Raw genomic sequence first — 26,212 nt, forward strand, 5'->3', positions numbered from 1 at the left:
GGAAGACCACCCAGACACCCTGCAGATCTCAGCCACGCCACACTTAGGAATGGGACTACTCTCCCACTCCGGTGGGCACTTCCACCCTCGCACCTTCCTGCCTGCACTCTCACACAGCACAGGGTGCCAGGGACACAGGTTCACACACCTACCTACCCCGAGAGCTAACACGCCTCAGCACACCCGTCACCCCCAGCTGGGGAGCTTGGCGTCGGTGTCCAGCTCTCAGGGAGAGGTCTATCCACCAAGACCCCACCGGCCTCCCCAGGTTTCCACCCCATCCCGGGGGGAGGTGGTGGCGAGAAGGCTAAGGCAGAGCTCCTCACGGAGGACGCTGGGCCCGATCCCAGGCTCTCCTCCCCTGCGGGGCTCGGTGCCCGCTGTCCCGCCGTCTCACGGTTGCCCCGTCGCAGGGCGGAGCTGAGCGCAGGTAAACGGGCTGGGGGTGCCCGCGGGGTCCCGCCCCGACGGCAGCGGCGGGAGTCGCCGCGCTCTCCCCGTCACGAGGACGCGGCGGGTGCCTCCGCGGCCGGACCCGCGCCCCGCGCAGTGCGGGCGCCGAGCTCTGCCCCCCTGCCCGAGCGGGCGAGGGGGGGCCGAGGCCGCGCAGCCCCGCGTTGGGGCGCCGGCCCCGCCCTCCGCCCGGGCGGGCTCCTCGGCTGCGGGGCCCGGCGGCGGTCCTGTCTGCCGAGAGGCGGCGGGCGGGGGCAGGTGAGCGCCCGGGAGGCGAAGCCGCTGCCGCCCCGGAGGACCTGAGGACGGTGAAGCGGCAGGGAAAGAGCGGCTGAGGGAGGAGCCCTCTCGACGCGTGTCCCTCCCGCCCCCGAGGCAGCGGCGGGGAAGGTGACCCGGGAAGATGGTGACGGTGGTGACGAAGCTGGTGCATTACCTGCACCTGAGGTAAGGGCGGGCGAGCCCGACGGCCGCCCCGCCGGGCCCTGCTGCAGCATCCCCGCTGCCCGCCTCGCCGAAACCGCGGGCAGCGCTCGGGAGGGAAACCCCGGCGGCTGCCGCCGGTGCGGTGCGGGGCGGTGCGGGGCGGGAAGGTGCGGCAGTCAGGGGGCACTGGCGCCGCTGGGGAGAGCGTGTCCGCCCCCGCAGCCGGTTCCGATCCAGCCGGGAGCTTCCATGTCCGCTCCCTGCAGCTTCGGGCTTCATCCAGCCGCTGGCTGAAGTGCGTCTTGCAGCACCACAGGGTAGCAAGGCGCTTGCGGGAGATACCGGTGATTACTTTATGGGCTGAAAAGTTGATGTCCCTGCAGCACTCGTGTGGCGTAACTGTAATAGCATGGATTAGACAGATTGCATATTTCTTCTTTTTTTTTCTTACGTCTCTGGCGGGAAGCATTACTAAGCCGTTTTTCCCGGTGTCATCTATTCTCAATAGAATTTAGTAGATAAGTGCAATTATCTTTTTTTTGCATTGAATGGAGAGAAAGCAAAAAAACGTGCAGCCCTGGTGATGTTCCCCTTCTGTTTTGTTGAATCACAGTTTTTCTCCTGTGTATAAATACTTAATGTGCATCAAAAGACTTGATTGAAGACGAAAAGAAAATGTATCAAGACAGAGTGCAAATTGAGCTAGAAATTCAATTTGTGAAAGCAGTTGTATTTTGGTGTACCATTTCCATGTGAGGCGTGCCAGCTGTGGGAACTGATTTCATGAGCTACATTTTTCCCAGATAACCATAGGAATGAGTGGGAAAAAAAGGTGATCAATTGTACTGTAGCTTTTTACTGGTGTGATTTAAGTCTTGATTCCCCCAATATCTGCAGTCTGTAGATATTTTTTAACAATTCTTAAAATAATAATACTTTGGCATCAATTGCATGAGAAGAACATGTAATGTCACTAGTTGAACATGAGAGACTGTACTTAAGCTTATAAGAATAGCTTGTGGCAAGATGAGACTGTGCCAAAAATAATACACTGGGCAGCCCAAACAATTACTATAATCAGAGAACTAGAGAATCATAATTATGCCCTTAATTCATTACTTACTGAGAAACATATAATTAATTCACATCACTGTAAGACTTGCACAGATAGCAGAAATGTGGACATCACAGGAATCTGTCTTTCCCTTGAATTTGATGCCTTGTAAAATGGAAGATCCCAAAGCTATGAGAATAATATTACAATCTTGGGCACCATACAAGTATTCTGAAAAATACCCTTTCTGAAAATCTGTAAATACATTGAAATACAATACTCATTCTTGCTAGAAGAAATCATGTAGCAGTACTTGGTGTCTTACATTTACCTCAGCTTACTAGCCCTTATGGAGGATTGCTCTGTACCCATTAAAGTCAACAGTAAAGGTCCCGCTCAGCTCAGTTGTACACTTCTGATTAGTTTCAGTCAGACAAAAGCAGACTCACTGATTGAGAATGGAGCAGCCAAGAAAATAGTTGTAAAAATACTAAATTATGTTCTCAGCAAAACAAGATGTTTTCATATAAATATATTTTATGTCATTATGTATATAAAGATTGTGCATCAACTGAAAGCAGAGCAGTGTACTAAAACCACGATGAGCTGTGATCCTTGGGAACAACAGACAAAGGAGATGGTGGCAGATGGAGCAGCTCCCAACGACACCACCAGGCAACCCAAGCAAACTGAAGACAAAGGCGTAGACTTATGAATGTAAGACATTCACAAGGGGAGTAAACATTCAATGGTACCAAGGAGATCTCCACAGTAAATTATATTACAGAAATTCAAACTGAAGCATGGCTGTGGTAGTTCCTCATTTAGGAAAGTAAGATGATTTAAGCTACACAGGTAGAAAAGAGCAGTCCCAGACCTGGAAGTGATTTTTTGGAAGTTCAGTATTGGTTATGAATTAATTACCCATTTTTATAACCTGCCTCTCAAGCTGGTTACATGAAATACAAAAAGTTTCTTAGCTGAATCAGCAAATAATAACACTTTTTTGGAGTGGCCATGAAATTTCTGCTTTCACATGAGAAATTTCTGTATCTTTAAAAAGTTTGCCAGCAAATAAAAAACTTCTGCTAATACTGTCAGTCACATTTTCCTTCATCCCTCTGATTCCAACATCTTTACACACACAGAGAGGTCTCACTTGTGTTGTGTAGGGCTTTGATATGAGCATGAACTTAAGGATCTGCTTCTTAAAAGTCATGATCTTTGCCTTTGTGGTTCAAGATGTGGCCAAGGGAATGAATGCTGCCTGAAGAATGTTTCTCGTTGGCCTGGCACATTTTTCTAAGGAGCCTGGGATCGAAAAGTTTGGGCCAGGACACTGTACCACTATGACAACACCTCAGCATGTGGCTGTGCATGGTTATCTTGAGAAAGGAGCAGAGAAGAAAGTAAGGATGAGGTATCAGAGGAAGGAGCATGTCTCTTCCTCCTGCTTAGAGGTCCAGCTGAAGTTTAAGCTGCTTGATCCTGCTGTTAAAAAGACACATGGTCTGGACCTCTTGGTTCAGCATCCATGGCTATCATACTGTGACTTCCTTTATCTCTCAAGTTGGACAGTCAGATAGGTTTTACTTTGATGCTAAGACGTGGTAGAGTCATATTCAACTTTAAACAAATACTAATGGCTAGAAATACAGCATAGCTGAATGAATGTAGCAAAAGAAGCATTTGTGGAAGAATGTCAACTTCTGTGAAGGAACTCAAATTACTAGAACAATTTTTTTTTTTTGGCTCATGAGTTATAAATGCCACAAATCCATATTCAACTCAGTGTGTGAGAGTCAAATATGAAGTTAAAAAAACCCGACAGTCTGTACTCATATGAAATCAAGCGTAACGCAATAATTTCATTAAATGGTAAAACTAACAGAGGAACTGCAAAATCAGAACTCTGATCCCTGCCAAATATTTTGCTAGATAAAATTAGGAGTGGTTTTATAGTCCTTGGTTATCAGAAAACTACTGTTTATTAATGAATTTATAAGAAGTTATTGATATTGTTTGAAAGAGAACTATGACACTCTTTTCAAATTAGGACCATAACTATTTATTGTACAAAGCCTCAAGTATCTATGGAAAGTTGTGCTAAGTAAGTTCATTAGATCCAGTTAAAATGTGTAGTAAGAGACAGTCTTAGCATTCAGGAAAGTGAAGCAGTGGTTCAGTTCATGCTTTGCAAAAGTGTCACATTGAACTAGTTAAATGGCTGGGATGATCACTCACTGGAAAGGGAATTGCTTCAACTGAGAATTTGGATCCTTGCTGCAAATTTATGCTCATTCAAGTGAATACAAGAAAAGATGACATTCAACCATCAGAAGAGTGCAGTACTTTACCTCTTCAGTAATACTGCAGTAATACTTTTGTTTGGACACAAAAATGAACAAAGGTTCGAGACACAAATAGTGTCCTGTGGAAAGAAGGTTAGATCACTTCTAAAGAAGAATTATTAATAGAATCAGTGTTCTTACAGTAGTATATTGTATGTCCTCTTTGTCTTGGGCCAAGTTTTATTCTGAATTTAATAGCAGTTAGGGAACACCAGAAGTTCAGCAGTCTTTCTGATTGCTGTGAATAAGAAATTAATTGTCTAAAGAGAAAGTAATGTGCATTATTTTGTATCTCATGAGCCCTACTCTTTCCTCTGTGAGGAAAGCACTCTGTTCAAGCCTGTCACTCATTGACACCTCTAGGTGGAGGCATCCATCGCAGTCTGGGTTGCTCAGATGTGCAGATTAACATGCACATAAAGAAAAACAATTACAGTTGTGGTAACATTTGACAACTATGAGAGAAGTGAGCTTTAGAACCAGTTTCACTCTGTCTCAGATGTCTCTAAATTGATTCTTTGCCACAGAGGCGAGTTGAGGGACCTTCTCCCCCATATTTTACTGATATGGGATCACTACAGCAAAGGGTGGGTGTGAGAGAAGAACTGGTCCCCCATGTATTTTTCCTGTAGGAGATTTTAATTCTGTTAAAGCAATTTTGGTCCTCTCTGCTCTTAACAGAGGAGAAGCGTATGGTTCCACATTTGGTGGCCAGCACTAGCAACAAATGAACATTTTAGATAAATGCTGCTTTTTGCTATTATGACAGGAAATGCAATTAGACCTGGGCATAATGAGACAAAAAGATTCCATAGCCAGAGAAAAGCACGTGTTTTCTACGAATTAGAGCCCAAATATTGATTTGTAATTTTATATGTATATATATATATGAGATAGAATGGTTTATATCTCAAATAATCTTGAAAGACTACCATCTGGCTCTAGACAAACTAAAGCAGGAAACTTAATTTGGATAAAAACCTGCTGTGGATAGTTAATTCAGTTAAGGGATCAATTTCTAATAAAATTTAAGGATTGGTCTGTGGGATTATCCTGTGAAGTCCCTGCAACAACAAATTTGTCCTTAGCTTTTGTTCCCCACATTGCCACAGTGGCAGTTGGCTTTCTGGTAAACAATATACCTAGTATGGTCAATAAAAACTGATTGAAACAAAATTGAAATTATTTAAAAGTTACTGCTATCACAATAAAAAAACTCATTAAATAATAGATGATAATAATAAAAGTACATTAAAATATATCTTTGTAAAATGTAATGGTGCTATGATGTAAAGAAAAAAAAAAAGACATTTTTAAGATTAAATTTAAAATAAGAATTAGGAATGCATGCACGTGTACATGTAATTGTTACAACTGGAATCAACAAAGACCTTCAGTGTTAAGGGATAAGACAAACAGAAAATGAGGTGAGAAAAGAAGTGTTGCAGTAAATGTCAGTTTGAAGTGTTTTCTCTGTCCTTCAGGACTGCATTTCTGTTCCTAAGCAAGAGCAGTTTGCATGCAATTAACACCCTGGTATATGCTGACTCCCCCTGCATGCTGTCTCCTTAGCAATTTCCTTTGAACTCTCTCAGCAGAGTATAAAGTCCAGTTCAATTTGATCAAGAGGAAATCATGATGACCTGTATGTAATAGATTTAAGTGCTGTATATAATAGATTTAAGTGCGGTACAGGGTGTTATGTTTTCTTTCAAGATTCCTTAGAGCAAATGCAGAGATAGCCATTTTAATGTTTGGGGTTTTGTCTTGACATCCATTTAACAGTTCACATCAGATTTATAAATCCTTCATGACATTTTTGCTAAAGGAAACATTACTTCATCTCCTACACTCCTAACAACAGCATGTCATTTTCTTAGGTGAGTCAGAAGTTCAGATCACTGTCAGAGGTTAGTGACATTAGTCATTTGTGATGAAAGAAAAGCCTCTATTAATGCTTATGCACTAGGATTAAGATGACTTGAATGCTGTAATCCTTCCTGTTCGACTCTTGGCATCATGCTGCCATCTGACAACAGCTGTTTCCTCCTTAATCTAATGAAGAAAAAATTGTGGTAGATTGTTGCTTGCACCATTACAAGCTCAGACGTGTCAATCAATGTTTAAGTAAATACATGTATTTATCACAATAAAAACCTCTTAAATGCATACACATATTACATATAGTATAGTCCTGTTTATTTTGGCATCTGCTTTAGTAAGAACCCAAAGAACCAATGCTTCATTTTTAGTTCTGCAGTGAGGATCATGCTACATGGGACAGCAGGATCCAGAACTTGTCATGAGGCAAAAAACAGGCTGTTGAGGCACACTGAAAAATGAGTAGACATTGCATGTCATGACACTTTGTAATTGCCACTCTTGGCAGAAGGCCAAGCATTAAGTTTTCAGTCTTGCGAAGCTACTGGAGCTGGAGGATCTTGCCTTGGAACTGGACATCAGACTGACATCTATTTCCTGTCAGCTGCTACTTTAAGGACATGAAATTACATTTGCCTCAAGTATTTCCCAAGCTTCAAACAGCTGGAGTACTTAGGTGAAGTATGCAGTTCCAAAACTCATCCATAGGCACTGGTTTCAGGGACAGCTACTGGCATGTTCACATATATTGAATATATTTGGTTTTGGAGATGAAATAAAGACTTGCTAAATGTCAAAGTATAACTTGAAAGCAGAAGAATGAACATTTGTATTTTTTTTAAAAAGTCTTCTTTTTCGTTGGTAGATGCAGAGCAGACTGACTGCTGTTTGTTGTGAAGTGGGGAAATTTAGCCTAAAGATCCCATCCCTCTTTATGGATGTTTTCTGAGTTTAGGTTGGGAACACAGTGTAATGCAGACATGGATAAAGTGGAGAAAAAAAGGGGTCACACTGAAAGTCAGGCAAGTAATTCTGTACCTTTCAGGAACAGAAACTCAGAAATGAAGGATCCCATTAAATACTTTCAGTTGAAGTCCTTTGAATTGAAAATAAAGACTTCCATATTTACAGGAAGAATGGAGGCAATAGCAGGCACCTGGTTTGCACCCACCGTTACCCAGCACTGTGTGTGTGTGCTGTAGATTATGCTAAGGACAACCATGCTCTTGAATGTACAGGAAAAGGGAGAAGGATAATGTGAGTGTCAGTTTGGGAACTATTATGCTCTGATGCAGAGAGTTATTCTAAAAATTATTAACAGCAGAAATGCCCAAAGCCAGCTCTTAACTTCCATCAGTAGAACTCCCCTCTCCTGCTGGGGAAAATGGTCTCCCAAAATCCACCTACACAAGCCCAGTAACATTTGAGGGAGGTGAAAATAAAATTGCTGTTTTGCAAAACACAAAATATTCCTAATAGCAGGACAGAAGTCACAAATCGTCCTACTCTGCTGTCTACTCTTCCTAGCAGGTATGCACTATGAGAAACAGAATTCCTTCCTTCAGGCTGAGGATGGTGATTTCACAGGTTGGAGCACACCATGGACTGGCTGCACAGAGACTGAACTTCTCATTCGCTTCTAGAATTGTGCTCTGCAGTTTGTGCAACCACTAATTTGTAATTTAGAGGATCTTTGGACATACTCTCGTATTAGCTAAGATTCATGCTAAGACTGTTAGCTTAGCAAATCCCTGGGTTCTGTAGTGCTCTTTTGGATTAGCTGCTTCCAATAATAAGACTTTGTATGCAAAGAAGAATAGTTGGGGCAAAAGAAAAATATTGCAAGTCCTAATAGATGGAATTAAATATGGCAGCTATTTTTATGACACTGCATAGTGTATGAGTAATTATCAAATATTTAGGGATGAAATGGAAGGAAACAAAATATGGAATACTGCCCTATATTAAAGACCTGTTGTGTAAACTGTGTTTAATACCATCTTCAAAAAGATGAGTTCTTGCGAGTATTCTCAAGCAGGAGCTCATTTATTTGCACGATCTACCTTGGTTTAGTCTGATACAAATGCAGTTTATTTAAGATTCTTAGGTTTCAGCCCTACTTACTCAAACATAACACCAAAACCAAGTGATCAGCAGGGCAGTCTGTAGGCATCAGTACGACCTGGATTATGAGCCCTGGGGCTGCATGTCAATGTAGTTCTTTGAAGGTCACAGGAGCTGATAATATATACTGACATTTTATAGTGACAACAGATCTTTTTAAAAAAGTATTAAATCCAGAGGTATTCTTAATATTTGTACTTTTTGCTATAGCAAAAGTATCTGGCAGTTGTAATTCTTTAACTCAAAATATCACTCAGAAATATGGAGTGGTGCAGAGGATGTCTTTCTGTTTGTTCATTGACATTTTTGATGTTTACATTTCCAATCTGGGCATAAATGCAACAGTTTTGCCTGACTAAAGTGCACCATTAAAATTTAAATACATGTTTATTTTGGTAATACATGATTCACTGAATTAAGATAGCACTGAACATCCACTATGAGCTAAAAACCTGGCTTGCAATTTAGAAACGGGCCTGTGTTCTGCAGAGAAGTACACTGTCAGTGTTATTCTGTGTTTAAAATGTTTCAGCTACAGGGCGTTGAGTTGAAGAATTGCTTCATTTCTTCAATGCAGGAGCAGGCCAACCTCTGCATCACAAGGTCCAGGTTTAGGCCTGAGCTCTTGAGAGTTATTTGGGATCACGGTACAGGAAATGTAATCCCACGTTTCCTCAAATGGTGATGCTTTTAAGTCTAATCAGAAAATTGTATCCTCAGAAAGTTCAAGAAATGAAATTATAACTGGTCGTGTTAATTTTTTAAAAAAGTTATTTTAAAAAACAATGCAACATAATAGAAGGTTTTCTTGCTCTTGTCCTATATGATGAATCATAATCTGTATTTTTTGACATTCATACGCATTCACGCTACTTTAATTATTGCAAGAATTATTTGAAATTATGGCCTATTTGAACATAAAAGTAGCTCTACTGGATTGGACCAAAAGTCCACCTATCTAGTATCCTACCCATGTTTAAAAGGCACCAGGGCCAACATTCCCAAAGCTCTTGCCAGCTTGCAGCCATAGGCTGCCAGGCAATTTCTGAACCAGATGTTCCTTCTATGTATATCCTAGTAGTCATGGATTTTGTTTCCTTGAACATGTTCGGTCTTGCTGAGAACCTGTGTAAGCTTTCTGCTTCCCCAGCATCCTGTGGCTTGCAATTCTGCTGCCTAATCACACATTATGTGAAATGCCACTGCTTTCTATGTGTTTTGAATCTGTGTTTTCATTGTAGTTATTTCCTCTTAGTTCTGGTACTCGGATGGACAGTGAACGATCCATTGATACAACTTTTTTTCCCCTTCAAGGTTTATATCTTACTAATTTAGGTCCCAGTCTTCACCTGCAGACCATCTTCCTGCCCTCTTTGGGTGTTTTGGGGTTTTTTTTCAGTTGATCCTATAACTTAAAATAATTCTGATTACTTGTATGAGCAAGGTATACCAACTATGCCCTAAATTAGAAATAGTATTTAATATATTTTAAATCTGAATATTGTTTAAACATAAACACAGCTTTCATTGTATTTTGTTTGGATGTTGGGGGCAATCAGCCTTGTGACAGAAAACCTGACTGTATAATTTAGGCCAATACTTGCTTTGTTATTAATACACATTGTTTACTGCAGTGTGACTATGTTATGGCAGAAGAGTTTGCCATGTACTTTTATGGCTTAAAACACTTTCTGACACATGAAATGCAACACAGAAAATGTCATTGGTAGATTTGTAAGTATATTCCCAATATTCTCCTGCATCGTGCTATATGCCTGTAATTTAGGAATGGTACATAATCATCTATTCCAACATTTCTGTACTTTCTGTCCCTAAATGTGAATAATACAAAATACAGTACACATACTGGGTCCTTCTGCTTTGAAATGTAGGTTCTTGCAAAACAACTGTGATGAAGCTTTATTTTAAAACATTAGCCTTACTTTTCATTAGAGTACTTATCTGCAGTAAAAAGAATGAAAAATGAGATTGACAAATAGTTAAAATAATCTGAACTGAATAGTTAAAAGTAGGAAACTCTACTGTCTAAAGCAGGATACATGAAGCCCTTGGAGGCTGGCATTCATGGTGGGAGGATATGGCAGCATCCTAAAGTTATTACGAGCTTACAGCTTGTTGGCAGCTAAAACATTACGTATTTGCTTTATGGGGAATAACAGCATTCCAGTTTTTCCCATGTAACAAGTACTTCGGGCAGCACTTAAGACATTTAAAACTATTATGGTTTTATAATGTAATATATATTTCTACATAAGATTATAGCACACATTCTACATTGTGCTGATTCTTTGTGAAAGTATCTTCCTGTGATTACTGTAATGAAATGCACTTTGCATAGATAATGTTGTAGACCTTGATGCTTCCACAAAGAGATAACTCTCAGATTTGGGTTAGGAAAAATAAAAAGCTTCAGCTTGAAATTGGCTCCAATGAGGATACACTCTTATTGTAACAATAATCTTTTATGGCAATTTTGCCTTATTTTTTAGTGATGCCCCAAAGCAACCGAAGAGAAGAAAATAACAGACTAGGAAAAGAAAAAAAACAAACATATATTAGTAGGCATGCAGCTTTTTTCCCCCTTAACTCTTTACTCATGGCTATGAGCCCCAGAAACATCATACAGACACATGACCTTTGTGCTGCTTCTTTGGCAAAACTAAAACTCATAGATATGTGGAGGTTCAATGGTGATTAATTTTCTTAATTTCTGTGAGTGATTTGTGGGTTTCTGCACTCTTGGAAGTGAGCCTGTCAGTGAGAAATGTGATTTTTAATAAAAAGTATCTAGTAAAAGTCCCACAGAAGCTACAGTAGAAAAGCACTTATACTGCTACAGCCACATAAATACCTGAGCAGGCATTAAATATTACAAATACTCTTATATTGATAAAATTTACCTATGCTAAAGTCTTTTTTCTTTACCTATTCTAGAAGAGTCCAACTGGCAAAGTTAAAGTGTAGAAGGCCCTAGTGAGAAAGCCCCCTTTCCATAATTTTTCTAACTCTCTTGGGAAGTGCTCCATAATAGAGCACTGTTGACTGGTGCCCAGCCTGAACTGTAAATGTCTTCCAGAATGTGAAGGGAGAGGGAGCTAACACCTGGTAATCCCATCATTTTGGTGGAAGCACTGGGGGAAGAATAGCATGTGAATACTTGTGGAGTTTCACATTGCTTTTCCTTTCTTCCACCTGATTTTTTTTGCCCAAAAGAAAGGGTGGTTTAAATTTTTTTACTACACTGCCATTTCATAAAAGACCTGTGTAGTACAAAGAATGATGTTGAAATATATCAAATGGTGATCTAGGCAAAAAATGCAAACAGAAAGAAGAGTAAGAAAATCATAGAATCATAGAATCATAGAAGCATTCAGGTTGGAAAAGACCCTTGGGGTCACCGAGTCCAACCATCATCCCTACTCTACAAAGTTCTCCCCTAAACCATATCCACCAACACCACATCCAAATGACCCTTAAACACATCCAGGGATGGTGACTCCAACACCTCCCTGGGCAGCCTATTCCAGTGTCTAACCACTCTTTCTGTGAATTTTTTTTTTCCTAATGTCCAGCATAAACCTCCCTGTTGCAGCTTGAAGCCATTCGCTCTTTTTCTGTCCCTAGTTACCTGTGAGAAGAGACCAGCACCAACCTCTCTCCAATGACCTTTCAGGTAGTTGTAGAGACTATGAGGTTTCCCCTCAGCCTCCTCTTCCTCAAACTAAACATTCCCAGCTCCTTCAAGCATTCTTCATAACATTTATTCTCTAGGCCCTTCACCAGCTTCGTTGCCCTCCTCTGTACTCACTCCAAAATATTTGGTTGTCCTATAATTATCCCCAATGAAAAAAAAATATAACAAACAAAACCAACAAACCAAACAAAAACAACCCACAAGGAATATGCAATTTAAATATTACAAATGTTTTATGAATCCAAAAGCCAGAGAGCAAACAATTCACACATTATTTTGTTTACTTATTTGTCAGAAGATAATTTAGAAGCCCAGTTTGGTGAACCATCCAGCTCCATGTGCACCAGGCCACCAGCAAAGCAAGGGGACTGAGTCACAGAATGGTTTGGGCTGGAAGGGACCTTAAAGACCATCTAGTTCTAACCCCCCTGAATGGGCAAGGACACCTTCCACCGGACCAAGTTGCTCAGAGCCCCATCCAACCTGGACTTGAACAGATCCAGGGAAGGGGCATCTACAGCCTCCCCTGGACTACCTGTTCCAGTCTCTCACCACTCTTACACTAAAAAATTTCCTCCTAATATCTAATATAAAACTACCCTCTTTCAGCTTAAAACCATCCTTCCTCGTCCCCTCGTCTTATCATTACATGCCCTTGTAAAAAGTCTTTCTCCAAAGTCCTGGTAGGAGCCACCCTGGTGTCTGTCTCCCTTGCCTCCCATCAGAGATGCACATAAAGGAGCCTGGGTGTTGCAGCTCATATTGAACTCACAGGACAGAAACTCAGGGCTGAAATCTTAGTCCCAGGAAAATCAGCAGAAGTTTGGTCTCTGACTCTGGCAAAGTCAACATTTTGCTCCTCATGCTCTGGCTTTAGAAAAGCTGCTGTTTTCTACTATCCTGTCACTTGTAACCCCATTTTCTAAAGCCTTTTCAGCCTCTGATGAAGTAGGGCTACATTCTTCACAAGCACTGATGATCCCAGCTATGGAAATCTGATAATTTCTTGCCCTACAATGTGGGCATTTGCCATATAATTTATCAATTTGCCTTTTATCTATTTATCAGTATTTATCATCTCTCTGTCCCTAAGAATAGGACCTAACATAATCTATGGTAATGTCAATTAGGCAATTAAAATTTTTGGAGAAAATTTCTGGTCTTTTTACGCGTGCGTACACAGGCAATGAGGGAGAAAAAACATTTCGATAAAATTTGAGGTTTGCTGTTTTTTCTGTGGCCTCTGTGCTGGTTTTGCCATGCTTCTGATTTGTCATTCACCTTGTAGCTTGCCCTCTTAAATTCAGATTATATGTGATAACACAGAATGAAGCAAAACAAAAACAATGTGATTTTCATAAGACTACTACTTAATTACCCCTAACCAGCTAAGCTAAGATAAATGTAATTTTATGATATTTGTTAATATCACTGGGGAAATTGCAGACTTTCCCAGAGCAGAGGTACTTGTTTGTAGTTGAAACATTTGTACATCAGCCAGCAGGTGATGAAAGCTCCTGGAGGTGATTATCCCCACATGTATTTCTGTAACATGTTGCAAAACAAAGTTAAATTAAATAGATGTTAAATTCCCTCAAGAGCAGCAGAACTCATAGTATCAGAAGTACCTTCTTTGTAATATTTTCCACCAAGTTTCATTGTCATGCATGTTCACGATGAGTCTCTTTTCAATGAGATTTTTTAAAATACCTTGAATTACAGAAAGTGGTTACTGCTGATGCTTCAATTGTAAAGATGGTAGAAAATGAGTTTGGAAAAAGATGTAAACCCAAAAGTTTAGGCAGCCTACTTACTATACAGGGATTGTTAAGATGCCTAATTACTGATAAAGGGATGATTCTCTGACTGGAAACAATGTGTCCCTTCAAAAATGTTACCTTTCATGAATGTAAAATGTGGTCCTCAGCTTTTTGCCTCTGTCCCTCATATACTCAGGTTCACAGTATGTAAATTTATACAATGCTTTCTTTTCTGGTCAAGGAAGGATAGAAAAGAGCAGGTGATGATTCCTTCATATTTTAGATAATTTGTCCTATGATAACAGACAGATAGAATCACATAAATTCTGAGATGGAAATATTAGTGACCGGATTATAGTGCCTTCTGGCAATCTAATTTTTTATTTAGTAAAAACATATGAAAATGTGTAAGGGGTGGGGTTCCCTCATCCTGGGAATTCCTTTCTGTCCCTCAGGAAAATATATGCTTCCATTGATGCAAGTTAGTAGCACGATTTCCATTGATTTTCAAGTGCCAAGATTTAACCCTCCCTGGATTTGACAGCACTAGCCAAGGGATGGAGATGCCTCCTTGTCAAAGACCAAACCCCAACCCACCTGCACGAGGTGATTGCTCACTTGGAGCCCCACTTCCCTGTGGCACTGAGCCATTCCCTGGCTGCTCTGCCCTCTTACTGCCTACACCTGTGCGTCTTCCTCAACAAACCACCCCACCTCCCAAGCCCGTTTTGGGTCCTAGACTCTCATCCTGATTTTGTTTGTGACTGTTCTAATTTCTCCCAGTGATTGCATTTCATAGATTGACATTTCAGGAGACCTGATCATAGGTGCCCTCTTAATATTGGTACGTTATGTGTATGCTTACCTTTACATATATTCACATTGCTTTTCCTCATATGCACGTTTATTTAAAAGATTACTTCGGCTTCTCTCTTTTTTGTTGCTTTATTTTTTTTATGGACATATGGTGAACAGTGTTGTACATAGTGTGAGTTGTTAAATAGTAAGATACTATATTAAACCAAAGTAGATCTAATAGCTGTAACATAAATACAATTTCTTTGGTTAATATCTTCCAAGTGAACTGCAAACATTCTCTTTTTCCTGCAGAAACTACACAGATGATATCCTGATGTAGGCAACCTTTCAAGTTTAGCCTTCTGTAGCTCCAGTTATTGCTTCCAAAATACACAGCGGTGCTAGAATATTCTTGCCTTGTATTCCTGCAGGTCTGGCTGAACTTTGCTCTGCAAACCTGTCTATCACCATTTCTCTGTAGTTAGAGAAGAGCAAATTAGCTGCAACAAGTGAGTTATTAAATTTAGTAATTTGTGACTGTCATAAATGTACCCTTAGAGGACTGAGGTCTTAGAGGCTACAAATTTGATGCTTTCTTTACAATTACTTATGACTAGTGTGTGTGGCTGTGTATCAGTCTAGAAATACTTACGGACTTTATAGTTATAGTTTATAGCTATGTACACGGTACTATAGTACAGCTGTAATACTGCTCTGAGTTTTTATTATTCTTGCTGTATGACTGGTATTTTTTCAGCTTTCTCACTGGCTGCTGTCAATCACCAAGAAACAAATAAAAGCTCAAATATTTATTTATAGTATAATTTTTTTCCCAAGTATTCATGTTCATTTTCCTTGTAGCTGTTATTCATGAGAGTTATATGACAGTCACTTTTGAATAGCTATGAAGAGCAAATAAAAAGCATCAGAAATACTTTTAGAAACAAATCAGGTTTTTTCCTACATTTTATGTTTGTGAATTTCTTCAAAATCTGGCCAATCTTTGTTATAATGCTGCTATTGGAAAATAGCTTCCAATTCCAAATTCACTTACATTCAAATTTAATTCAAAATTACAAGTGCTAAGCTCTTCTGTCAAAGCTAATTTATGCAAAAAATGCAGAAAAAATTTTGCTTGTGTTAATTGATGATTTTATACAGAATGCAAGTATAACAGAAACAAGCCTGGTAAGATGATGAAAAAGCAAGACAAGAAAGAATGCGGGGACTTTTATTCCTCCTTTCTGATTTGTCTCTCATACTTACAGACACAGTTTTAAGAGATATTGTCCCAGTAATGTGATATTTCTCAAACTGTAGTCTGCATTTCACATGTGGTTGAAGTATGGTTCCCTTCTTTTGGATATTAGTAAAATTTAAGGAAAATGCAGTTCTGAGTCAATATGAATTATTTTTTTTATTTGTATTGAATTCAGAAGACAGTTTCAATTCAAAATATCAAAAAGAATGCTAACAGCTTGAAACATTCCATATTAAGGGTGGCTGAATTTGCATTGTGTAAAATGTGAGAGAAGGAAACATTTATTCTAAGATTTGTTTGGGATGAAAGAGAATGATGCAAAATGAATATTTTTGTCAATAAGAAAGAACTAAGAATATTTTGCTTTGTGTTAACTTCAAGTTTTACTGGGCCATCTTCAGTTTCAAAGGCCTTCCAGAGAAGTGGTTTTCATTCTTGCAGCCCATGACTCATGCAATTGTTCCTTTCTTTGTTCTGAAGCATTTCTTCTCAGCTCTTAGTAACAGTTCTGGATTGCTCTGGCTTGCTCAGCTTAGGGTTGTGTCACCATTTTCATGAGCTTTTCTGACTGACTAAACTCAGAAGAAGCTCTTCTCCTTTGTGGCTGCTGTGTGTTTTACTTTGCCAGATATTTCTGTGCCGCAAATTCAGCTGTGATCAAATCTGCAGGCAACAGCAAAATTAGAAGGCTAATGAAGAGTTCCCAGTCAATGTGCAGACTGACTTCGTGAACATGTGTGTGAGAGAGCATAGTTTCAATTTCCTAGCCAGATGTAGACTGAAAAACCCAGCCCCTACTCAAACCAGATTTAAAGTGAAGAGGGAATAGCTGGTACAGCCCATGAACCTGAGTAATGGATACAGCTTGCCTTTTAAAGCAGCAAATCATATGTTTATTTTCAAGTATGTTCTCCAGGCTTGCTAGCACCATCTCTGTTTCACTTCATGAAACTTCAGCTGGTCAACGCATCCATTCAGTTACACCCTGAATGCTGGATATAGGGGTCCACTTTTTGATCCCTGTATCAGGAGAAGAGAGGTAGATTTGTGAGTTTGAGGAATCTTCTCTGCTCCTGCCTCTCTAATGGGTTTGGTGTTGGCTGCAACGTCCACAAGAAGAGACAAACTTAAGATTTCTGATGTTCATATGACAGCATCCTCACAAAAACAAAGTGAATGCCCCCTACCACTCTGTACGTATCCCTTGGAAGAGATTTCAGAATCAGCTTCCTTCCTATGTGTGCTTTGTTGTGCAAACTGGTCAGCAAATCTGCTGAAACTGTGTCATATACATATATGTTCATGTCAGTCGTAGAAGGACTATAAACACTGATGTGAGAAACAGCTAAAACGTGTGAGAAAAGCTAATTTTTTTTCCACAATACCATGTTTGTGCTATAGTCAAGAGAGTATTTGTGATGTACAAAGTCCCAGTTGCTCAGAGTTCAGAGCCCTCATGGTCAACAAAAGGAAGTGGAACATGATGCAGGAGGAGTTAATAAGGATGGTCAGGAAGATGGAAGTTCTCTCCTTGAAAGAACACCAAAAGCACACAGCATGTCTAACTCAGAAAGACTCTTTTTAAAGGGTTATACAGCTGCCTTGTATAAATGTAAACTAGGATTGAACAGGAACATGAGATGCCATGCTCCAGAACTTTTATTTTATCTTTAATTTTCATATGCTAGTAGAGTATATGTACTCATGCAGTACATGCATTTGGTGTGCACCACATCTAGGTGATGCCTTGGGAGAATTAAGAAGGGCTGAGGCCATTATATTTGGAAAATGCAGTGTCTTTTCATAATAAGGGGCATATGTGAAGTCATGGTTTATAAAACCAAAATTGTATCAGACTAGCTCGAGAGCAAGGGGGTGTTCAGAGTCACCAGTGAAAATCCCTTAGCAGCCAACACTCATGCTGACTTGCCACTTTCCAAAAGTGCCGTGAAATGTCAGTTGTGGTATTAAGTTTTCCCCAGAAGTCCTATGCCTTGTGTACACACTGCAGAGTGTACTAGATTTATCATTTGTTCTCTGTGCTTGTGGATACAGAAATCCATGCCATTTTATCCCTATTGAATCACGCACCAAAAGAAAGCAAACATAGTGATGTAATGGGAAGTAATGTGCTGCATTTTTTGGTACCTTCCTATGTAGTTGAACATATGGAGCATAATCCTTATAAATAGCTAGATATTATTAGCCTCATTATATGGATGGGGAAAGGGAAACAAGAATTGATACGAGGGTTTGTGCAAGGTCACACTACAAATAAAAATGGATAAATTACCACTACTGAAACTGATATACCTCTGGGTAAAATTCAGCAGCTGCCTGACCATGAGTAAAAACAAAGCAGACAAGATGAGAACCTTAACCACCCAGCCCTCCCTTGTCCCCCTCTCCTTGCCCCACCCCATGGTTTATGTAAGGTGAGCAGATGGGCTGCAGTGGGCAAAATCTGAACTTCTCCACGGGGTGCATTCCAGAAAAATTAAATTGGATAAACTAGGATAAATTCATGTGCTCGTTAGTCTTCGTATGGATAATCTTGAAAGCAGCATCGATGGTGACTGTTTCACTTTTTGCAGTCATTGAATTAAGAATTACAGAAGCAGCCACCAGAGTGCACCAGATCCATTTCAGAGCAACTTGAAAGAAACGAGACAAGCTTAAGTGTCCCTCCCTTTTCTTCTTTCCTTCGTTTCTTTTTGCTATGGGAAACAAATCCGCTGTTTATGTATGTGGAGACCAGTGAGGGAAAAGGTGAAAACTTTCAGAAAGCCATGAGGGTGTCAGCTCTCTTGCCTGTATCCATGTCCTTGGGAGTTGCTTCATGTAAATTTTGTCTTGCTTACTGAATTCCTCCCATTTATCGAGCTGCTTCCTGATAGTATTGGACATTTTATTCAATTTTAAAAAAAAAGAAAAAAAAAAGAGAAAATTTGAATATACAACACACATTAGCTTGCGGGGTCGTACCATAAGAAATGTTGATAATGTGCTGACTAGCAAACGTTACCAGCTTTCTGTGTGCAAGTCTGCTTTCTGTGTACACATGTGTGACTTCTTCCCCATCTCTGATATTCAGGGATATGTGAGCTGGTCTGAAACATCTGATCTGAAAAACCTCCTACACACTATTACTGTATATTTCAGAGTCCTGTCGACTCCACATTGTGTGTGCCACATGGTACACATGCTAACTGAACATTGTGTCCTCCATATTTTGAAGTGTAACATAAAACCATTAAAGGTGGAGCTTATCTGACAGATGTGGCCATCTGCATGTGACCTAGTTATGTAGTCAGCATTTTAGTCAGTGGAAATAAATAGGCCATTCTAGAGCACGATTCATCTTTATGTCCTAAAGAGGAGGTCTAACATATGGGCTGAGTATTTTACCCTCTAAAGTTCATTTATTTCACAGACTTCCAGTGGAGCATAAAACCACTTGCATGGGTACAGACATCAAGAGTTAAGTAACAGAAATCATACCCTGAGTATGTAAGCTGTAATATTTCTTTTTATTATTTTTCCTAGCATTGGTTATTAACGGTGGCAGAACACTATTCATGTATGTCGTTCTTTATGTAGTGAGATGCAACAATACATGAAGGGTGAAGCTTAATAATGATTAGATTACATCTTGCAATATACAAACAACTTTCCATTTCATGTCTTCCGGCTGCTAACTGAAGCCTTGGCAAGACTATTTGGACAATGGGAATGCTGCCATTTTATTTGAATGTGAATTAGGTGAGTGAGCTGATGAGACATTTTCTGCTCAGTTTAAAACCCATCTGAACAAATGTTATCGTCAATGGTATAGAAAGGATGAAACTGTCCTGCATTAAATGTACAATTGTTCTTTCTCTGCAGCACTGCACTGCTTGTCTAAACCCTCCAGCACTGGTTCCAGAGGGATCTCTGGATCTCAGCAGGAGTCAATCCATCTACCACCATTTGAGTCAGCCTGTGAATTCAAATTTGTAAGCCCACCTTTTCAATTTCCTCAAGCTAGTGCTTCTCAGTGGATTGCATTTTTACTTGCAGATAATTGACACATCATCAGGAACATGGAATGTGAAAAATCACCCATCACCTATATAAAATATGTAATCATATACAAAATATGAATACCAGTGTGATTTATTTTTTTTTATTTGGGAAACCTTTAAAAAGGAAAAAAAAAAGCTCTGCAGTGAAGAGTCAAAAGCATACGTTGAACACATGCATGTTCAAACCCTGTAAAGCAGTGATGAAGGCTGGTACTGCTGAGAAGTTCCCTTTTTAGCAATTGCTTTGTAAAGAGAGCATGACGCACGAGGACCTTGTGTGATCTGCTTGGCTCTGGTGACTGATTATATGAAGTGTAAAGGCACTGTGTGACATCTTAATCTAAATATTTAAACTCTTGAAAAGGAGTCTTGGATTCTGGAGCAAGATAGACTGATTTGTAATCTCCGTTTTCAATTATATCTCCTTTTATCACATAAAGCTATATGCCTCAAATGGTTCATTCTTATCTAGTTGATTATGAACAAACTTACTTTCCAAATAAGCATTCCCATACCTTGTTGAGAACATGAATACTAACTGCAAACTCAGTGATTACTGACTATAAGTTTGTTTAGACAGAAGATATAACAGTGAAAGAGAGTGGTGATATTCATGTCAGTTTACAGAAATACTACATCTGGAGGTCAAAATTGTCTAGCTGGCTCTACTGTAAATTGGGAATAATTTAATCAAAGAAAACTATGCTGGTGTTATGCTGCTGCAACAGTAGAGAGTTTGATCCTATCAAGTTGTCAAAGATAGTAAAGAAAAAAGTGTGCTTACAGTTAAGCTCCTAAATCCACTTCTACATCTGAAGTGCATCACATTGAAGACAGATTTAATAAGGGAATTCAGTATCTCTGGTGGTTTTATCTGTAATTTAATCCCTATGCTCATTTATTAACAGAACCTTTTTTCTTTCTAGTTCCTTTTCCCACTCTCCTTGTGATATAAAAGCTTTCTTACTCCCCAGTTGACTGGTACAAACTCATTCTGGGTTTTGCCGTTCTCCCTCCCTAGCCCCCGGTGACCAAGGCAGGTTCTTCCTGTTCTGCATTTGCAGTGACATTTTCTTTGAGCAATCCTTGTTGATGCCACGATGGCTGCATCTTGTTTCTGCCTTCTTTTTACAGCACGGAAGCACGGAATGTTGTGTCTTAATTACCATGTGTTTTAAGATGGTTATCAAAGAAAAAGCAGTTCATATGTTTGTTCTTCTAACACCTAATATATATTTAGTTTGAGCAAAGGGCTTTGGAAACCAGTCATTAAACATGGAATGCTTTAAATATTTTTGATATTTTTTTTTTTCTGTTATTTTTTAGCTATTCTTTAAAGGAAGTTTTATAACTAAGTAGGGTATTTGGCATGCAACCAATTAGCTGAAGTTCTAGAAATGGCCAGGCCCTAAGGACCCTGGTATTTACAATTTCTGGTTTTCTTAGTTTAGTTTAAAAGAGAAAGGTTGGGTCCTGAACAAAACAGCTTTTCATTCTGCATAGACGGACAAGTGACATGTGCATTTAAAGAAAGAGCCAAAGGCATCAGCAGGTAATTGTAGTGACAGACATTAACAGGATATTTTCTCATCTTATGCTGATGTACTTCTGAAGTGACCAGTGAAAATAGGTAAGTCTTGTTTGTGTGTTTTGCCCTTGGACAGTTTTGCCTTTGAGTTTTGCCTTTTCAATGCAGCATGAGGGGTGTAGAGAGAGTGCTGTACCTTTGCAGCAGGAGTGGAGGGAAATCTTTTCATCTTCCTAAGTTTTGCAGTGGTTTCATGTCCTTGTGTATGCGTGCATGTGAGTAGGAACATTGCTCTTGGTGCACACTGCTAGTTAAGCTGTTGTAGCCATGGTCCTAAGCCATTCCTGAAGCAGACCTGTAGTTGTGCCTTCTCTTTTACTGAGTCCCTTTGGAAACTGAGAACATCTGTGGAGATGAAGCAACACTCCATCGCCTCTTTTATATGCATTATAAATCTGCCTTGATACCACTGGTTAAAAAATCCACATAATTCAAAATAGGTATGTTCTCTATTCTAATTTATATGCAAATCTTATCTGGTGGTACTGCTATCTGGGTTTTTTTTAGTAAATTATTTATTTTTTAAAAAATATAAATACAGAACTTTTGATTTAAAAATTAGCAAATTTTATACAAAAAATATATTGTCAAAACACTTTGGCCAGCTGCCTGTAGATAAAACATCTTACAAAAGTCATGGAAGAGGCAGACTTTATTAAAACCTACACCTACCCTCAGTTCTTCTCATGAACTTAAAACTAAGGCAGCAGTTGACCTTCAGTGGTGTAAGAAGTGAAAAGGCAGGTCTGCAATGGTTGGTCTATTGGACATCAGCCAAGTTTTCCTGTGCTTGCAATACTGGACTCTGCAAGATTTCATGGTGACATTCCCCTTTATAAAGAAATCAGGGATGTCTTGTTTGGCATTCTGTAGGTCACCCTTTTAAGAAGAAATCTACTGGATTAAATTATCTGCTTAAGTCAATGATAAAATGTCTAGATATCACCCGTGAACTCTGCAAAATCACCAGTTATAAGTACCAAGGACTCTGAAGGATAAACTGATCTTGCTCAAACATGACGGGAAGTTCTTCCCATTTGCTTCTCCGCTGGGAGCAACTTCATAGTGACCCTAGGTCAAGATTTCTCCGCTGCCCCTGCTTGGCATCTCTGTGCTGGACAACAGCTGCACAGAAAAATGCATCATCCAACCATGACTGCATAGAGCTTTCCTACTTAGGTGTACAATGGTTTAAACAAGTGAAGGTTCAGACTCCAGATACCTGCATGCTGCAGAACACCTCACATGGCCTGGTACTGAACTTGTCAGATATTTAAGTGCAAGCGAAGTTGTATGATTTTGTTTGTTTGTTTTAAAAGGAAAAAGGAAATGCAATGCAAGTTACTCTCATATTAATCGATTCACTTATGGCAGAAAAAAACAATTATAGGTCGGACGAAACACGTTTCTGTGAATGCAGACACAGATGATAATTTCAAGTCAGTGAGTGAACCAGTTTAGTGGCGAGGTGCAGAGGAGGGTGGCCCTACAGAAAAGCTGACCCAAGGGTGCCCTTCTCTGCCTGTCGCTGGTGGTAGAGCCTGACCTTGGAGATAATGGCCGCAGGTTTAAGGCACAGCAGCTCTGAGGCAGCTCAATCCCCTCCTGTCCTTGCCACCTGCTGGTTTTTATGATGATAGCTTGTAATTAAAAAAATAGATCATTTTTGTGTATGAGAAGTTAAACCGAGCACAGAATCCTCTTTTGATTCAGTGAAAGGGATAAGGTGCAAAGCAGACCCTACAAGCATTCCTTGTTTTTCTTACCACGGTGCTGCGTTTGCACCAACCTCCCTGGGCGGGCGCAGCGCGGGGCACGCAGCGCCCACAGCTCGCTCGGGGCTGGACCTGCCGCCAACTTGTGCTTCATTGACTGATTTCTTACCCCTCAACAAACTCCAGCCGGACCAGGGAACGCCGCTCGTTAGCCCCACACGACGATGTGTGGAAGCACACAGAGCGCTACAGCGGGCGGGAGCGGCCGCCGCTCCCCGCGGCCCGTGCGGGGCCGAGCCACCGGCAGCCGGCCCGGCGCAGGGCGGCAGGGCAGCGCCGGGCACCCGCTCGGTCCTGCCCTGCTGGGGAGCGGCCGCTGGCTCGGGCCGCCGCCGCCCTCGCCCGCGGGAAGCCCGGGTGCCCGGGCCGGGAGGAGGGGCACAGCACGGCCCGGCCCGGGCGGAGGGCCGCAGGAAGCGCTGCCGTCACCCGGCCCTGCCCCGCTGCGCTGCCGGCGGGAGGCTGGGCCGCGCCGGGCCGCCGGGCTGTCCCCAGACGGGATGCGGCGGCGCACGCCATGAACTGGCGGTCTGGCTCCCGCGGCGTGGTCCTCACCGCCTACCACCCCAGCGGCGGCGGCGGCGGCGCCCCCGGCGGGTGAGTGGGGCGCGGGGGGCCCGGCCCGGCCCGGCCCGGCCCGGCCCGGCCCGGCAGCAGGTGCGCTCGGCGGCCGCGGAGCGGGGGCGGCTCCAGCGGCGGGGCGGAGGGACGGAGCCGGATCAGCTGGAAGCTGCTGAGGAAGGTGTTTCTGCGGCCCGCGGGGCCGGGTGGGGTTCCTGTATCTCCGCGCTTCGTCCCGCACCCTCCCAAACCGTTTCTCCTTTCCTTTGTCCGCGGCTTTCTGTAAGAAGCCCTGCGCGTCGTGGAAACAAACTCCAGGCGCGTCGCTGGGCTCCTGAGAGCCGAGTGCCAGGAGCAGACGCCGGCTGTTGCCAAGGCGTCGGTAGCTGGGAGCTACCAGCCGCCCCAGTGCGCGGTCGGGGTCACAGCCAGACTTCCTCGGTGCGGTTTTGCTGGGCTGCGGTGGTGAGTGCTGCCCGGCGGCTGCAGTCCCGAGGCTTTGGGTTCAGGCTGTTCGGAGGACGCAGCTCCTAGGTTTTTGTATCACGTCTTTGTGCTTCGCTGTTGTGTTTTGTTGCTCTGGGGGTTTTTATGCGATAAATGGAAGGAAGGTGCAGGTAAGGGCAAGATGAGCTTTTTAAAGCGTTTGTGGTTTAGTTTGAAAGGTGAAACTGATCACGGGCAAAGAAGCCAGCTTGACTGAGATGAAGGCATAGGACCTCCTAATGTCTCGGGGCAGAAGCTCTGCTGGCTTTTCTGTAGCAAAGACAAGAGACCACTGGGAATAGGAGTTTTGTCTTTATGGTATGTTCAGTCTTGTCTCTCCCTTGCTGAAACTGTAAACAAAGGTCCCATCGATAAAGATGGGACTTTGGTTAGAGCTGAGATGGCACCTGAAACTGGGAAGGTGTTGAAACTGGCACACTGCTTCCGTGAGTGCATAGGAAGAGCATGTCTGATCAAACAGAGTGTAGTCTGGTAAGGAGAAGATAAGAGGAAGTACAGAGTGTCATCCTATGCAAGAGATAACTGATTCACCAAGTCACACCAAGATTCCATGGCAAAGGCAGGAGCAGAACTGAGAAATACAGCCTCCCCCGTGTTTGAACCACAAAGCTGTGCCTCTCTTTATTAAGGTACTTCCGCCTCCATAGCTAATGTTATTTATCAACCCTGGTTTTTAAGCCCTGCTGTCCTCTTAGCTACATAGATAAGGGCTCTGCAAACCTGGTTGTTTTTTACTGAATGAAAAATACGTGCATTTTTGCAAGAAATCACAAAATCCACCACCCTCTCTGTTATTGTTTGTGGTGCTTTTACAAAACTCATATATCTCTCCTCAAACTTCCCGTGGAGGAGGGACAAGGTAAGAACTACTTTCCCTGCTCCTTGGGCTAACCTCTCAATAAGGATCTGTATATCTGTAGACTGTCAAGATCTTACATGGGGCTGCCTGGATACATGCTCTAAGATGCAGGCCCCAGAGGCCCCAGACATGTGAGCATGGTCCTGGGGGCCCCTCCGTGTCCTAGAAACTCGCCTTCCGTGCTAACGCAGCGGCACTAGGAGCTGCAATCTCACCGAGTCCTCTGTAGCTGCTTCTGGGGACAGCTTCCTGGGTAAATTGAGACTTTGCCATGCAAGTAGTGGTGGTCCTTCACAGGTTGTTCTGGTGTGAGATTAAGGGAGTGTGGAGGGAAATTAATGTGAAAAGCAGTATAATTTCCTTAGTTTTAGCAAATAAATACGTACATCAAAGCTGCACAGAACAGGGGATTTCCAGAGTTTCCTGCTCTGGCAGCGTTATGGCTTTCCAGGCCATGCACATTTACCGTTTAGCTCATTAAACTGAGATTTTAAAGGATACTCTCTGGCTTTCTGTTGTGCCACTCTAAAATTTGGACCACAGTCCTGCCTCTCCCTTTCTCATTAACCAGGATCTCAACCCCATGGTTCTGATTCATCTGCTCCCTCCTACCCTGGGTCCCTGGTGTCTTCCCACTTCTGAAGTGAGAGAGTTGAAAATGTTATTCTCATGAGGCAGGGAGGGAGGGGAAGACGGCTTCTTATTTTTTTAGCTTTTTAAAAACAAACAGACATTGTTTTTGTCTGTTGACAAAAACATTGTAACATTGTACAATGTTTTAAAACATTGTAACACTTCTCTGGGCTTTTTACCCCCCGTTTTTTTAACTTTCCTTTTTCACCAACATTCCTAAGGTGCAGAGCTGCATGGTGATAATAATAGATCAAACACTCTAACCTGTATAATTCTGAAATATTTTGTGGCAATAAGTTCTTCCATTATGCTCTGCACAGTGTGTAAGGGTACCAGTCCTGCCATCCAGATTCTGCATTTTTTTACTGGTATGAAATTGGAATTTATTTTGCCTTTTTAAAA

The 26,212-nt window shown here is 41.6% G+C and overlaps 1 protein-coding gene across 4 annotated transcripts in view; it reads left to right on the forward strand.

Annotated features, from left to right (window-relative positions):
• Positions 1 to 867: 867 nt before the first annotated feature.
• ARHGAP18 (Rho GTPase activating protein 18) overlaps positions 868 to 26,212 on the forward strand; it is an 88,209-nt gene continuing 62,864 nt past the window's right edge. The window contains exon 1 of one of the 4 annotated variants that reach the window (XM_051615099.1): positions 868 to 900. Coding sequence is in view for 1 of the 4 variants with exons in the window: in XM_051615097.1 (XP_051471057.1) it covers positions 23,768 to 23,847 (80 nt within the window). In the remaining 3 variants the exon portion in view is untranslated. Of the gene's footprint in view, positions 901 to 23,678; positions 23,848 to 23,974; positions 23,993 to 24,259; positions 24,277 to 26,212 lie in introns of those variants that run through there. The other 3 variants (XM_051615097.1, XM_051615100.1, XM_051615101.1) reach the window with 3 other exon arrangements.

The sequence above is a fragment of the Apus apus genome, chromosome 3 (genome assembly GCF_020740795.1).
Source record: "Apus apus isolate bApuApu2 chromosome 3, bApuApu2.pri.cur, whole genome shotgun sequence".
In the NCBI taxonomy this organism is placed as follows: domain Eukaryota; kingdom Metazoa; phylum Chordata; class Aves; order Apodiformes; family Apodidae; genus Apus; species Apus apus.